Genomic DNA, 14234 nt, shown 5'->3' with positions numbered 1-14234 from the left:
GCAGCCCTGTTTAGGGAAGCTTTTAATGTTTAATAAATTATTGTATTTTAATACTTCTGTTGGAAGCCAACCAGAGTGGCTGGGGAAACCCAGCCAGATGAGCGGGGTATAAATAATAAATTATTATTATTATTAGGGTCTGTGCTCCTTTGGGGAATTGAAGACGTGGCGGAGGCTGTCGTAACCACTGGCGGAGAAAGAGGAGGGAAGGGGGAGCGCACTGCCCTCAGCAGCACGATCCCGGTAGGGTGCCATTGCAGCTGTTCCCCCTGCCCGCGCTGAGCGCCACGCCCCTGCAGATGGCGTGCCATGCCCCCAGGATGCATGCCATGCCCCTGCAGGCGGCGCACCACACCCCCAGTACGCACGCCGGCCCTGCCCCCCACCTGCTCTCCACCCCCTGGTACCAGAGCATGAAGCTCTGTCACTGGTTGTAACTTTAAGAAATACTATTTATTCACATATTTACACCTGAATTTAGATGGTGGGAGTCCAGATATTGAAGCATGGTCGTCTCGAGAGGGGCTCATTCCCCATAGCAGTGCAGCACTGAAGTCTAATACATATCTTCCAGCTTGCCTTCAGCCAGCCAGCCAGGGTCATTCTGCCTTTTCTCAGCTAACCGAAGCCTTGAGCCGAAGGCCCAAAATATTCTTGTGCCATCATACCCAGCTACCAGATTTTTAGAAGACATCTGAAGGCAGCCCTGTTTAGGGAGGCTTTTAATGTTTAATATATTATTTTATTTCATTTTTCTGTTGGAAGCCGCCCAGAGTGGTTGGGGAAACCCAGCCAGATGGGCGGGGTATAAATAAATTATTATTAATAATAATAATAATAATAATAATAATAATAATTACCCTTGTAGGCTCAGGGCAGGTGGGAAGGGCAATTCCCTTGCATTGCCAGTGGCCCTCAGTGGCCCTGTATTGTTTCTCAATGGCCCTAGCTAGGTCAGATTGTTTTCTGCATAGGCTAGCCCAAGAATTCATCCGCAGCTGGTGTTTTCCCTTCATATTCCAAATAATCAACATCCTACCATTTATTAATTTCTAGCTCCACCTCCACCAGCCTATAACAATATATAGATAGCTAAGAATAGGTGTTGCCATCCACTTAAAGACTTCTTCGTGTGCAGAGGTGTGTACCCAAAAAGGTGCTGTGAGTGTGTCCCTATCCCTAACCCACTTACTCTAGCTCTGTGAACTGAGCACTTTCTAAAAGGCTAAAAAACCCTGCTATCTGTGGGGGATGACCACTGACTTAGATGTCCTTAAAAGGGGAATTGGACAAATTCAAGGCTATCAATGGTTTTTAGTCTTTATGGCATGCAGTATACTACCTCCAGAATGAGAGGGACTTTGCCTCTGAGTGCCAGTTGCCATGAAATAACAGTTAGATATGGTTGTGGGCCATTTGATGCGCAAGTTCCCTTAGACTGACACTGAATGAAATAGGATACTGGTTTAGATGGGGTTTTGGACTAATCCAGAAGGGTTCTTGTCCCAGTCTATGCCAGAAGAGAAAGCAATGAGTGTGACAGTTTCAGTTCCTGTCTGCTTGACTTTCCTTGCTAAGAAGCTGGTTGATGGTATTTAAGCTTTTCAAATAGAGCCTTCAGGTTGCTGTGCGTTATTGGGTCAGAGCCAGAGCGATCGATCTTAAGGTTGCATTTAGAGCAGTTAAAAAGTAGAACATGTAATGTTAGTCAGCAATTTTAAGAAGTGCAGAATTCAGCAACACTCACCAGGCCAATAGTACATGAAGACTTTCCTCTTTGCTTTCATCATAGTGACCCACAAGGGCTCTGATCCATTCCACCAAAGAGGCAGCAGGCTCTCCTGATTCACGCCGATATCAAAAGACACATTTGTACTTGCGTCCCACATGTAGTTCCCAGTCATTTGATGGACATCGCAGTGGCGACCTAGAAGGTGAGAGGATTGCTTTATATCCTCACTTCTCAGTTACGTTTAGCAGTCATAACACCCCCATACCCATTTCAAGGCCCTGTGGAGGTAGAATAAAGTCTCACTTCTTTCTCTCTCTTAGACTTAGAGGGCACTAGATAAAGAATTGCTCCAGCTCAAATCTTGCAAATAAGTAATAAATGTAAAGATGCAGTTTTGAAGAAAAGTATATATTATTGTGCACCCCCAGAAGAGCTGCGGAACTCATGCTCCCTTTCTAGTATGGATGAATGAAATTACTGGTAAAACGCCATCAAGTTCTATTGTCATAAACCACCTAGATTGGCATTTGATATAATGCAAAATAGGGAGAGAAAAGTTGTATTGACTTAGTATGAAGAAGAAGATGCAAAGAGAAATTTCATTAGTTCTTCGCTTGCAGGTTTTGGGGCAGATGTACATGTCAATGTGCTCAAACGGAACGAGCTGTCAGTCTTGCCCCTCCCCTAATGATAAAGATGGGCTGCCTACCTTTAACTGTTTTTATTTTAAGTGTCACATATGCAAGCACCTATTCTCTACTGCTGCTTCTTGTTCAATGGAAACATTATAAGAATAACAGCAAACTTATTCAAGGGATGGGTGTGTGACATGCAGATTAATAATAATAATAATGGCACTGAAACCTATTTAGAAAAAGTAAATTGGATTGAAAGCCAATGCCAATGCTTTTCTTCCCATGTATGAGCAATCCTTTGACATTTAATACCTCATATCTCTTGGCTGCTACAGAGCACCCATGGAAATGTATGGTAAGAAGAAGAGTTTGGATTTGATATCCCACTTTATCACTACCCAAAGGAGTCTCAGAGCAGCTAACATTCTCCTTTCCCCTCCTCCCCCACAACAAATACTCTGTGAGGTGAGTGAGGCTGAGAGACTTCAGAGAAGTGTGACTAGCCCAAGGTCACCCAGCAGCTGCATGTGGAGGAGCGGAGACGCGAACCCGGTTCCCCACATTACGAGTCTACCGCTCTTAACCACTACACCACATTGGTAAGTTATATTTAAAAATCATACCACAGAATGAAACTAGAATCAAAGCAGTAAACATGTAAATATAAAACCCAATTATGATTGGGGCAGGCGGAGTAGTAGCAGGTATCACATATTTCTCCCAAACATGATGGAACGGAACAGGAATGTTTTCAATAATTTTGTTCCATTTAACAAAGATATTACATCTACGTGGAGAAGTCATTACTCCATAAGCCTCACCTCTATCTCAACAAATTTATGTAAGTTGCAAAGCAGGGGTGATTCATCTGTTGTGGGGCTTTACATGTGTCATAGTGTTTGTTTCCTGATCATGTAAGCCTTTATAGGTAAGCCCTAACAGCTTTATAAATAAACACCAGCACTTTCTGCCAAGTTTGGATGCAATCTGGCAAATGCTGGAAAGGAAAGAAAGATTATATGCAAGGTTGGCCCAAGACAGCTTGCTGTCTGAAGTACTGCAGATGATCATAAACAAGTTGAGATGCACAGCATCAAAGACTTGTCAAATCATTTTCCCACCTAAGGCAAAAAATAAAATAAAAAATCCCATAAGTGCTTCTACCTGTCCCCAGAAGTAATATACAAAATAAATAACTATTTTCTGCCCTTCAGGATACCAAAATCAACTGCCTGAGGTAGCTTCCTCATCCTTCCTAATGGTAGGGCTGAATCTGCCAGAAAGCAGTAATATCTGAACAGTTTTCAAGGCCAGTCCCATGTAATAGATTTGTCACCAGATAGCGAACAAATTATCATATTCTCTTCCCTGTCCTCCCCCACACACCAGTTTCTTTCATAATTAAGTATTAACTGGACTCTTTTTAGGTCGTAACAGATGTATTCTTGAAGATTTAGGTAGGCAAAACTTACTGCACAATGAATTGCTATGCAAAACATTGTAACAGTAATAACTGGCTGTTCATAACATCCCTTGCTGTATTTAACTACCCATTGTTGTGGCTCACTGTTTTTGTAGACACAGAGGAGGCATTGTAGCTGATTAAAACCGTATAATAACAATACTTGATTATTTTTTTCTTTCCAGAGCATTTCATGTCCCTGTAAGATGGGTCACTATCATTATACTAATATTAAATGTGGTATTTCATTGTAGGTGATAATAAAAATGTTTTAAACAAGCAAATACAGTTGGAGGGCTGAGATGAAAAGAATTTCCCTAAGCCTTCCCCATCTCTCTATGAAAATTTTGCTTTCAGGAGTACCGGTACTTGTGCAGTTCATGGAAGTGATCACAGAAACTAGCTGTGTGATTTGTAGCATAGTAAGTACAGTAAGGACGCGAGTGGCGCTGTGGGTTAAACCACAGAGCCTAGGGCAGGGGTCCCCAAATTACGGCCCCCGGGCCGGATGCGGCCCAATTGGCCTCCCAATCTGGCCCATGACGCCCCCCGCTGCCGCTGCCCGCTCTTACGGCGCGCGGCGCGGCGGCGATCTTCAAAATCGGCAAAAAATCGCCGAAAATCCTTTGTGCGCATGCGTATGGGCCTCTCCCGACCCAGAAGTGATCATTTCCAATGCACTTCTGGGTCGGGGGAGGCCCATACACATGCACACAAGCGATTTTCGGCGATTTTTTTCTGCCCGTGTGCGTGTGCGCATGCGCACGGGCGCGCACTCCCCCACCCTCCGGCCCGCTGCGCGCGCACTCCCCTGCCCTCCGGCCCGCCGCGCGGTCGGCGCGGCGGGCACCGGCCCGAAGCCCGGTAATTCTGGGGACCCCTGGCCTAGGGCTTGCCGATCAGAAGGTTGGCGGTTCGAATCCCTGCAACAGGGTGAGCTCCCGTTGCTTGGTCCCAGCTCCTGCCAACCTAGCAGTCCGAAAGCATGGAGTGCAAGCAGATAAATAGGTACCGCTACAATGGGAAGGTAAATGGCGTTTCTGTGCACTGCTCTGGTTCGCCAGAAGCGGCTTTGTCATGCTGGCCACATGACCCGGAAGCTGTACACCGGATCCCTCGGCCAGTAAAGAGAGATGAGTGCCGCAACCCCATAGTCATCCGCGATTGGACCTAATGGTCAGGGGTCCCTTTACCTTTAAGTACAGTATGTTGAAATGAGTGGTGTACTCACCACTCAGTTCTGGATTATCCCTTTTACTTTTTGGCATTTGTTATCATACTTTGTTATGTTCTATACGGGAAGAAGACCTCAAATAAGTAGGAATCAGCTTGCTGCAGTTAATCTGACCTTCTGTCATCTGTTGACATGTCCTACAATTGACCAAAAATTTCACAACAACTTGAATCTAAACCAGGCACCCCCAAACTCAGCCTGTTAGATGTTTTGGGACTACAACTCCCATCCCTAGCTAACAGGACCAGTGGTCAGGGATGATGGGAATTGTAGTCCCAAAACAGCTGGAGGGCCAAGTTTGGGGGTGCCTGATCTAAACCATCAGGGGTGGGGGTGGGGAATCCCACTGTAGCATCCCATCACCACATTCTCTATCTAACTTCAGCGCCAACAGTCTCTCCTTGCTCTTAGAAAAGTACTTTTTCACACATCTTCCTGCTGCTGTAGCCTTCCTGATTACACTTCATTGCCTCTGACAAGCTTCAGATGCCAGGGAGTTCCCATCCTCTAGCATCAGTCAGCCCAGATGTAATGCAGCGTAGGTTAAAGAGCTATTGACCCCCTTACAGAAAACAGGGGAAAGTACTTCCATATTACTTTCTGTATAGCGCATCGGGTCTCTGGATGCTTGCCCCCCTCAAAACTCTTCATTTGCTGCTCCCTTACTGGAGATGATAATCTTCTCTGGCAGTGCAGGTGGGGGGATTTTTAATAGCAATGGACTGTAAAGGTAGAGAGCTGGAATAAAGAATTAAGAAATGTTTCTATATTTGCACATTATGTTTGCACACCTGTGAATATTTATGATTCAGGAAACCTACATCCCTATTTGTTTGTTTACAGACTGCCCGATAACACAGTAGGCAACTTACTTTTTATTTGCTCTTGTTTTTATATTGTATTACAAGTGCAAGAAAAATGCACAGCAAATAGAATAAGCCTGATGTGATAACCCTTGATGGCTGGGGTTAATGAGAGCTGTAGTCCAAAGCAGCTAGAGTGCTTGAAAAAGGCTGAACTACACAATTTTAAAAACTAAACAGTAGACGAATACAACTCCATCGCATTAAACAAATTAAAAACACATAGCAGAAGAATAAAAATGCACAGAGCTAAAGCAGTACTTAACCACCACAAAAATTAACAGGTCTGGGACAGCAGGAGTCTTTGCCTGGCATTCACCGGAGTGTTTCACTAATGTGAACGGACTTGGGGCTATAATCACAACAAACATGTACCAGTCGTGGTTTTCCTGAAAGATCCTTCTTTGTACAGAATCCGGGCGGCTGACAATTAAGGCAAGAGTGTACCGTGCTCAGTTAAAATATATTAAAAGAATTGCCACTGTGCCAATTGAGTGTTTTCCTGCAATTGGGTGATAACCAACTCTGCAAAGCAGTGTGTCAAACTGTTTTAGACTATTTTCCAAAACTGAGCTCTGCTTTGACCTTGCGTAATTGTGTTGACTAAGGGATTGGCTCTTCTGGATAGAATCCAGAGGGGACCTGCAATTAACTAGGAACACCAAAATTTCACCTTCGTACCCACTCCTGATAAAATAGCATTTTAGTGTTACTTATGCCTTTATAGAGCTACGTTTCCAGACTTAGCTAGGTCACTCCCCCTCAACCTTTTCTACAAGCAATCTTTGTCTTCCTGTACCTGATAATTTTGGAACTTTCACCACTTTGGAACTAACCTAAGTTTTGTTGCCTGTGTTTCCTGAATGTTGCATGGAAAAGCACATGAATCTGACCTTGGAAAAGTTTGTAAGTAAACTGTTTTAACTTACCAAACATTTGGTCTTTTTCTGTGCTGGTGGAAGTGGGAAACTCTGGAAGAAACTTAAGGTAAAGGTAAAGGGACCCCTGACCATTAGGTCCAGTTGTGACCGACTCTGGGGTTGCACGCTCATCTCGCATTATTGGCCGAGGGAGCCAGCGTATAGCTTCCAGGTCATGTGGCCAGCATGACAAAGCCGCTTCTGGCAAACAAGAGCAGCACATGGAAACGCCGTTTACCTTCCCGCTGTAGCGGTTCCTATTTATCTACTTGCATGTTGATGTGCTTTCGAACTGCTAGGTTGGCAGGAGCTGGGACCAAGCAACGGCAGCTCACCCCGTCACAGGGATTCGAACCGCCGACCTTCTGATCAGCAAGCCCTAGGCTCAGTGGTTTAACCACAGCGCCACCTGGGTCCCTGGAAGAAACATAGAGGGTGTCTTTTAAATGTCTAACAGCCTATATTTCCATGTTTTACTTTGCTGCATATTTTGTGATTTTTTAAAAAAACTGCTGGGGTTCTTTCACCAAAGAGTACTTGCCCCAAACCTGGATCTTGGCATCCAGGAATTTATTTATTTTTTTGTACCTATTTTCCCTTGCCAACCAACAACTATGTGGTGTGCCATCTTGCTGGAGCATTTACGGGAGCAACACCAGCACCAGTGCCCCCTTTGCAAGAATTATTTCTTGAAGAAATGCAGCCTAGGTGTGGTTATTGTGATTTTCCTGCCCAATCAAAATCCTCTAGTAAGGTAAGTAGTGCACTGTGAGAACAATAGCCCTTGTTCTTCAAGTATGGCACAAGGAAGTTTACTGCATTTTTGTAGTGTGACTGGAATCAAATAAGGAGTGTCTGTTGCTTCACTCTCACCTAGCAGCCACTCCTGTGTAGTGATGGGTTCGTTCCCATGTCCTACTCCAGGAGTAACTTGATAAACCAGATGTGACTGGGTAGAAAAGAAGAACCATTCCAATTGGCAATATGGAGCAAGGTGTGTAAGCAGTAAGATGATGACACTCCGCTCTACTTCTCTACTCCTCAAATCTCTGAGGTGATAACAAGTCTCTTTGACCAATATCTGGAATTATTAAGGGGCTGGATAAAGGCCAGTCAACTGAAGATGAATCCTGGGAAGACAGAAACCCTGTGGGCAAGTTGCTCCCAAGTTGGGGAACTGGCAAGTTGCCTGTTCTTGATGAAGTTGCCCTCTCTCTGAAGGAGCAGGTATATAGTTTGAGAGTAGTCCTAGATCTATCACTGTCTCTGGAAGAACAAGTGTCCTCGGTGGCTATGAGTGCTTTCTTCCAGCTGTCCTACCTCCCAGCACCTTCTTCTCATCATTGCACGGCAGGGGTGATTGTCACTGGAAACTGCCTTATTCTGAGTCTGGTCCATTGGTCCATCTATCTCTGTTTTGTCTCTACACCAGGGGTCGGCAACCTAAGGCCTGTGGGTCGGATGTGGTCCAATCGTCTTCTCAATCCGGCCCACGGACAGTCCGGGAATCAGTGTGTTTTTACATGTTACTTTGTGTGGCATAGGACTTCGTTCATCCCCCCCCCCAAAAAAATATAGTCTGGCCCACCACATGGTCTGAGGGACGGTGGACCGGCCCACAGCTGAAAAAGGTTGCTGACCCCTGCTCTACACTGACTGGCAGCAGCTGTCCAGGGTTTCAGCCCTATCTGGAGATGCCAGGGATTGAAAGCAGATGTTCTACTGCTGAGCTTTGGACGCTTCTCAACATGCAGAGCAAGCCTATGCAGGTTACAGCCTTAGTTATCCAGGGGGTGCAGAGTGCTGTATGTATTTGGATAACACGTAAATTGTTGCAGATTCTCTCTTTAATTCAAGTGCAGTGCTTTGAACATACAAAACTTGTGCCTTGCTTTTTAAATTCCAGGAACCTTGCACAGTTTTTGGGCCAATTGCCCCTTGTTTATATTCTCTTTCTTTCTCACACATTCCTGCTGCGTAACCGGAATGGGAAGCAAAGTGAATTTTGGAAGCACCGCAGAAATTCCAGTCCCCAATCTTCTGATTCTGAGGGAGTCCTGTGGAAGTGAATGGGGCTTCTTCGGGGTAAGACCTTTCAGTAAGTAGTTATCTGCTGATCATAGAGCTAATTGTAACGCAGGAAACAATGTACCTACCACAGCACAAGCACGAAGTCACAAATCATGACATTATGCCGGTTTTACAAGGGTTTTTATTATGCCAGGGTCACGTGTGGTTGATGCTGGCAGAAGTGCTCAGAATGGGAAATATTAGAAGTACTCTAGAGAAGCATATAAATTGCAGTTTATTTAGGATGAAAAGAAAGGTTTATTGCAAAATATGAAAACTTGGAGAGCACCTTAGACGCTCTCCAAGTTTATCTACCTGACATTATTTACTATATAAACCTGCTATGGACACATCTACATTCTCAACTGTGACAAGCAACAAACAAAAAGAGAAAGAAAATACAGTAATGATGGGGACAACAACCCCATCCTGTCCTGCCACAATATTTTCAGTTTTAGTTAGAATTGATGCAAATTTTGCTTAATATAGTGAAATGATCCATAAAATGATTAAATGTGTTTACACGCCCTCAAATAAATGAATGTCTGTTTTCAGTAATTGTTAAATTATATCTTAACCAGTTATTCAGATAACCAGTTACTCAGCACAATTTAATACTGTATTCCAGTGATGGAAGATGCACCAGCTGAGAATAGTATTCTGTATCCTAGAATCACACAGAGTGCAACAAGGACTGAGAGACTGTGGGGAGGAGGGGGGGCTCGTTTAATCTCACTGTAAACAAGTGGTACAGTGACAATAAAGTATTTCTATTTCTATTTTCTAATCATTTAATGTCTTTTGCTAATGCCTGATATTCCCTGAGGGGAGAAGTTACGTAGTTTACTACAGAGTCATCACAACTACAGTTAATAGTTGGAAGTTTATTTTTATTTTTATTTTAAAAAATCTGATCATACTGTTTGCTTTTCAGATGAGCCAACAAGGTCTAACTGTTTGACAAGATTATATTTGTGGGGGGAAAGTATCTTTCTTGAGAATAAAGTGGAACAAAAACTTGACAGTTTTTAAATATATATATATATAGTTCAGACTGACCTGCAGTCATTCCAGTCATTCCTTTTAATCTTCAGCGAGGATGAACCCTCATTTAAAAATTTAGTCCGTATTCGTCCCCACAGTGTTACAAAAACTACTGACTTTATGCAATATGCAACAATGAAGGCTGCCTGCTATTAAGAGCCCTGTAGTGAGAACGTCAAAGAATGTACTCACCAGTCATCAGGGTGTAATAGTTTGGATAGGAAAGACTGGGGAAGTCTGGTGTCAGGTAATCCACTTTCACCCCCCTGTTCACAATCTCTCTGAAGCCAGGCAAGGATTCCAGTGCTTCGTCGCTGATATAATCGTGGCGAAGCCCATCAATCAAGAACAGCAGGAGCTTTTTTCGGAGTGCAAGGGATGAGCTTGCCAGGGTGAGGACAAGCAGGAGAAAGGGGGCCATGTGCTTTGCCATGTTGCTGGGTGGAGAGGAGTCTTGGCAGAGCACTGTCAGCACCGCCTGTCCCTGTGCAATAACTATCAATGAGGCATCTGAAGCTGCTCTGAAGGGCTGGACCTCACACTGCTTGCTCTCATTTGGCTGGGTTGATTCCAGAGTTTAAAGGTACAGCAGCAGTAACTGGAATGGCCAGACTTTAAAAGTTACAGGATAACTTCTATAAGCACGGTGGACTCTGCATTCTAATGTAGTGTAGCAGGATGCTGTTGGTTGCATTCTGGTACTGTGCTCTGACTATAGAAAGAAACGTTGCATTGAAACAACAACAAAATTAGTTCTCGGTGTTAGCTCTAATGCGGCTTCCAAGACACTCAAAAGGTTGACACAGGAACAATGCAACTCCTCGGTTCCCACGTGTCAGACTTTTCAGGGCACTCGAAACAAACTGGATGAACCTGAGAACAAAAACATAATGAATTTTTCAGATCTTAAACCTTTTCTTTAAAGCCAGTGGGTTGATATAATTTTAAAGAATGAGGAGTGCACATTTTATTTCTGTTTTTGACTCCTAGATTTTGGTACAGTATTGGATATTTGCAAATTTACAGAGAAATTTGACACCCAGGCTTGAAATTTTTCACATATGTTAGCGGCTTTCCTATATTTATAGTCTATTTATTATAGTCTATTATGTGAGGAAAGTTGGTGCTAAACTTCTGACATTCCTCTTCGCATTTTACAGTTCTCTTCCTGATGTGCTGTCATGCACATACACATCAATTATACGTTAAAAGTAAACAAAAAGGCAACTTGTGTGGAGGAATGTAGCCAGCAGTTCAAGGGAGCAACAGGGCTCTGATCATCTAGGATGGGATGCTTGTTTTGACTCCTTTGCTTTGGTTGAGTATTTACTGTATGTCCCTGTAACTAAAGATGTGTGCAGATGTCACACACATTTTTGGGGTGAGGACTCCTGTAATCCTTTGCTGATTGGGAATAGAGACATTTTCTATCAAGTTGTCCCTCTGTTGTTACAGAAAAAAACTATTTTACAAGAATGCAAGCCACAGATTGTGTCCCCTGGCGAAACTCAGTTTCCCCTCTGCATTAGTGCTGACACAACACAGTGTATAATTGTAGTAATGAATAATGCCTGTAACATCATTGTTGAATAACTTGCACCACTCCTCATACGACTAGCAAGCTTTGAAACTGTTCTCAGTTTTAAAAATCATGTTAAAAGATAGAGTTGGATTTGCCTGGGTTCTAATAGCTGCAAGACAGAGGGGAGTTTAGCGTGTGCATTTTTCTTTGGCACTGCAGCACGGTGATGGAAGAAGTTGTCCCTGCTTGGTTTCTGTGTAGCTATTAAAGGCATGTGATCTTTCTTTGAAAAGGAGCTGGCATCCTTATGGATGGGTTTGCGCAACTTTGTTTCTTCTACAGTAAAAATGACTTGGAAAGTCACCTCTGTTTGATTTACAGTGCTAAGCTCCGCATCACTCTCTTCCATCAGCTTGATAAAAAACATGTCACCTCAGAAAGCCACCCTGTTGCAGATGTATAATGCAATAGACTCTAGAGATCCAGAGGGCAGCAACACGAGAACAGGCCTTTTCTGTGATGGCTCTCCATTTGTGAAATGCTCTCCCCAGGGAGGCTCGCCTGGGTCCTTCATTACATATCTTTAGGTGCTAGGCAGAAGCATAGATCTGTAACAAGGCCTTTGGCTGCTTGAACATCCTGTGGCCTTTTAAATGTGTTTGTGGGACAGGGGTTATTGGTATGCTTTGGTTCTTGTTTTATTAAGTAATTTGTGTTCTGTTTTGTATTTTTGTGTTTGTGTGAACCGCCCTGTGATCTTCAGATGAAGGGTGGTATAGAAATAATTGTTGTTGTTTAGTCGTTTAGTCGTGTCCGATTCTTCGTGACCCCATGGACCATAGCACGCCAGGCACTCCTGTCTTCCACTGCCTCCCGCAGTTTGGTCAAACTCATGTTCGTAGCTTCGAGAACACTGTCCAACCATCTCGTTCTCTGTCGTCCCCTTCTCCTAGTGCCCTCAATCTTTCCCAACATCAGGGTCTTTTCCAGGGAGTCTTCTCTTCTCATGAGGTGGCCAAAGTATTGGAGCCTCAGCTTCACAAGCTGTCCTTCCAGTGAGCACTCAGAGCTGATTTCCTTCAGAATGGATAGGTTTGATCTTCTTGCAGTCCATGGGACTCTCAAGAGTCTCCTCCAGCACCATAATTCAAAAGCATCAATTCTTCAGCGATCAGCCTTCTTTTTGGTCCAGCTCTCACTTTCATACATCACTACTGGGAAAACCATAGCTTTAACTATACGGACCTTTGCCGGCAAGGTGATGTCTCTGCTTTTTAAGATGCTGTCTAGGTTTGTCATTGCTTTTCTCCCAAGAAGCAGGCGTCTTTTAATTTCGTGACTGCTGTCACCATCTGCAGTGATCAAGGAGCCCAAGAAAGTAAAATCTCTCACTGCCTCCATTTCTTCCTCCATAGAAATTATTATTATTATTATTATTATTATTATTGTGTCATGAAATAAATAATGTATGTGAAACACTTTGAGCACTTGAGAAAAAGAGCTATATAAGTACCATGCATATTACTATTCTGATTTTGTTTCAATCTGGCTGTGTTAAGCAATCCTCTCGGTAAAAAGCAGCTCTTTATTTCTTGAACGGTCTTTGAGCCAAGTGAAAGGCCAGAACATATTGAATGTGGTTGGAGGCTGGCCAATGCAAAGTCCCAGAATCCAGAAAGGAGACAAAACTAAGAATCTTGCAGCCAAGAAGTTAGATTTGGCAGAAATAAAGTTCAGGAATATAAAAGTGTCAAAGCCAGCACAGCAAATAGCAGACCGGTGGGGTCAGAGCAGCAGCACCATTAAAGTAGTATGGAGTTAGGGCAACTTGTAATGGAAAACAAGAGCAAGGCCAGGTGCCAGAATGGCTGATTTCTTGGGATGCTCATGTGTTTTGTTGGCAGCATCCTGCTTTCTCAAACACCTAAAACAGCATTCTTGGGCTGATGAAGGAGGTCCAAGCCTTCTGCAGCCACCTGCAGTCTCCAATCACCACACAGATTCAGTGAGTGCAAGTCTGAGCAAGCTGTGCTCATACTTTTGTTTTTGTGGAGTGATGCAAGTGATTCTCCCCATTGCAACAGCACCGATACAACCTGGATAGCTTGATAATGGTGCAAGGAGAATGGAGAAGGAGTGCGCGTCCACCACTATGCGTGAGGGCGGGGAGAAGCCTGATCATACACAGTGCCCCGAATTCCAAATGGCAGCCACTCCTATGATGAAGCCCATGGAATTCAAATTGAAAATGGCACAAGGTCTAACAATAAATGGCGTGCCTGAGGAAATTATTCAAGAGAGCTTTGTGTCCATTCCTTCCATTTAGAAGCAATGAGATGTGAACCCAGTGCTTTTTTTCTGGGGGTATTCTGGCACCTTTTTTCTAGAAAAAAAGCACTGTGTGAACCTTTCTGAATTTTGCTGGTCTCTGTACAAATGGCACCCCTCTGTGCCAGATCCCATTCCCAACTCTCGGGAGCAGCTGGGTAAATGCACATGAGATAGTCTGAATTGTTTGGGCAGAAAGCTTTTCAGCTAAGTCTGGTCTCCCAAATGGAGCACCCATGGGTGCAGTGGCACCCACGAAAGCCTCCCCTAGCACTTGAGAAGCATTCCTGTGCTCTTCCTTCTGTTCTGTCCCTTTGCCTCACAAGTAAGTGTTTCTCTTTTCCTTAGAAATGGGAAAAGAACAATCTCAACCTGGAAAGCTAAAGCAAATTGAGAGAGGAAGTAAGTGTTTCACACATTTCCA

The 14234-nt window shown here is 43.8% G+C and overlaps 1 protein-coding gene across 2 annotated transcripts in view; it reads right to left on the bottom strand.

Moving 5' to 3' along the window:
• The window catches only part of ENPP6 (ectonucleotide pyrophosphatase/phosphodiesterase 6), a 29585-nt gene extending 18953 nt beyond the window's left edge, over positions 1–10632 (bottom strand). Inside the window, exons 1-2 of one of the 2 annotated variants that reach the window (XM_035111720.3) lie at positions 10153–10632; positions 1748–1927 (exon numbers count right to left, since the gene is read on the bottom strand). In XM_035111720.3, coding sequence (XP_034967611.3) covers positions 1748–1927; positions 10153–10393 — 421 coding nt within the window. In that variant the 5' untranslated portion in view covers positions 10394–10632. Of the gene's footprint in view, positions 1–1747; positions 1928–9975 lie in introns of both variants that reach the window. The other variant, XM_088661060.1, reaches the window with a different exon arrangement.
• Positions 10633–14234: the final 3602 nt, after the last annotated feature.

The sequence above is a fragment of the Zootoca vivipara genome, chromosome Z1 (genome assembly GCF_965207765.1).
Source record: "Zootoca vivipara chromosome Z1, rZooViv2.hap1.1, whole genome shotgun sequence".
NCBI lineage: Eukaryota > Metazoa > Chordata > Lepidosauria > Squamata > Lacertidae > Zootoca > Zootoca vivipara.
This window is presented reverse-complemented; position numbering and strand designations above follow the sequence as displayed.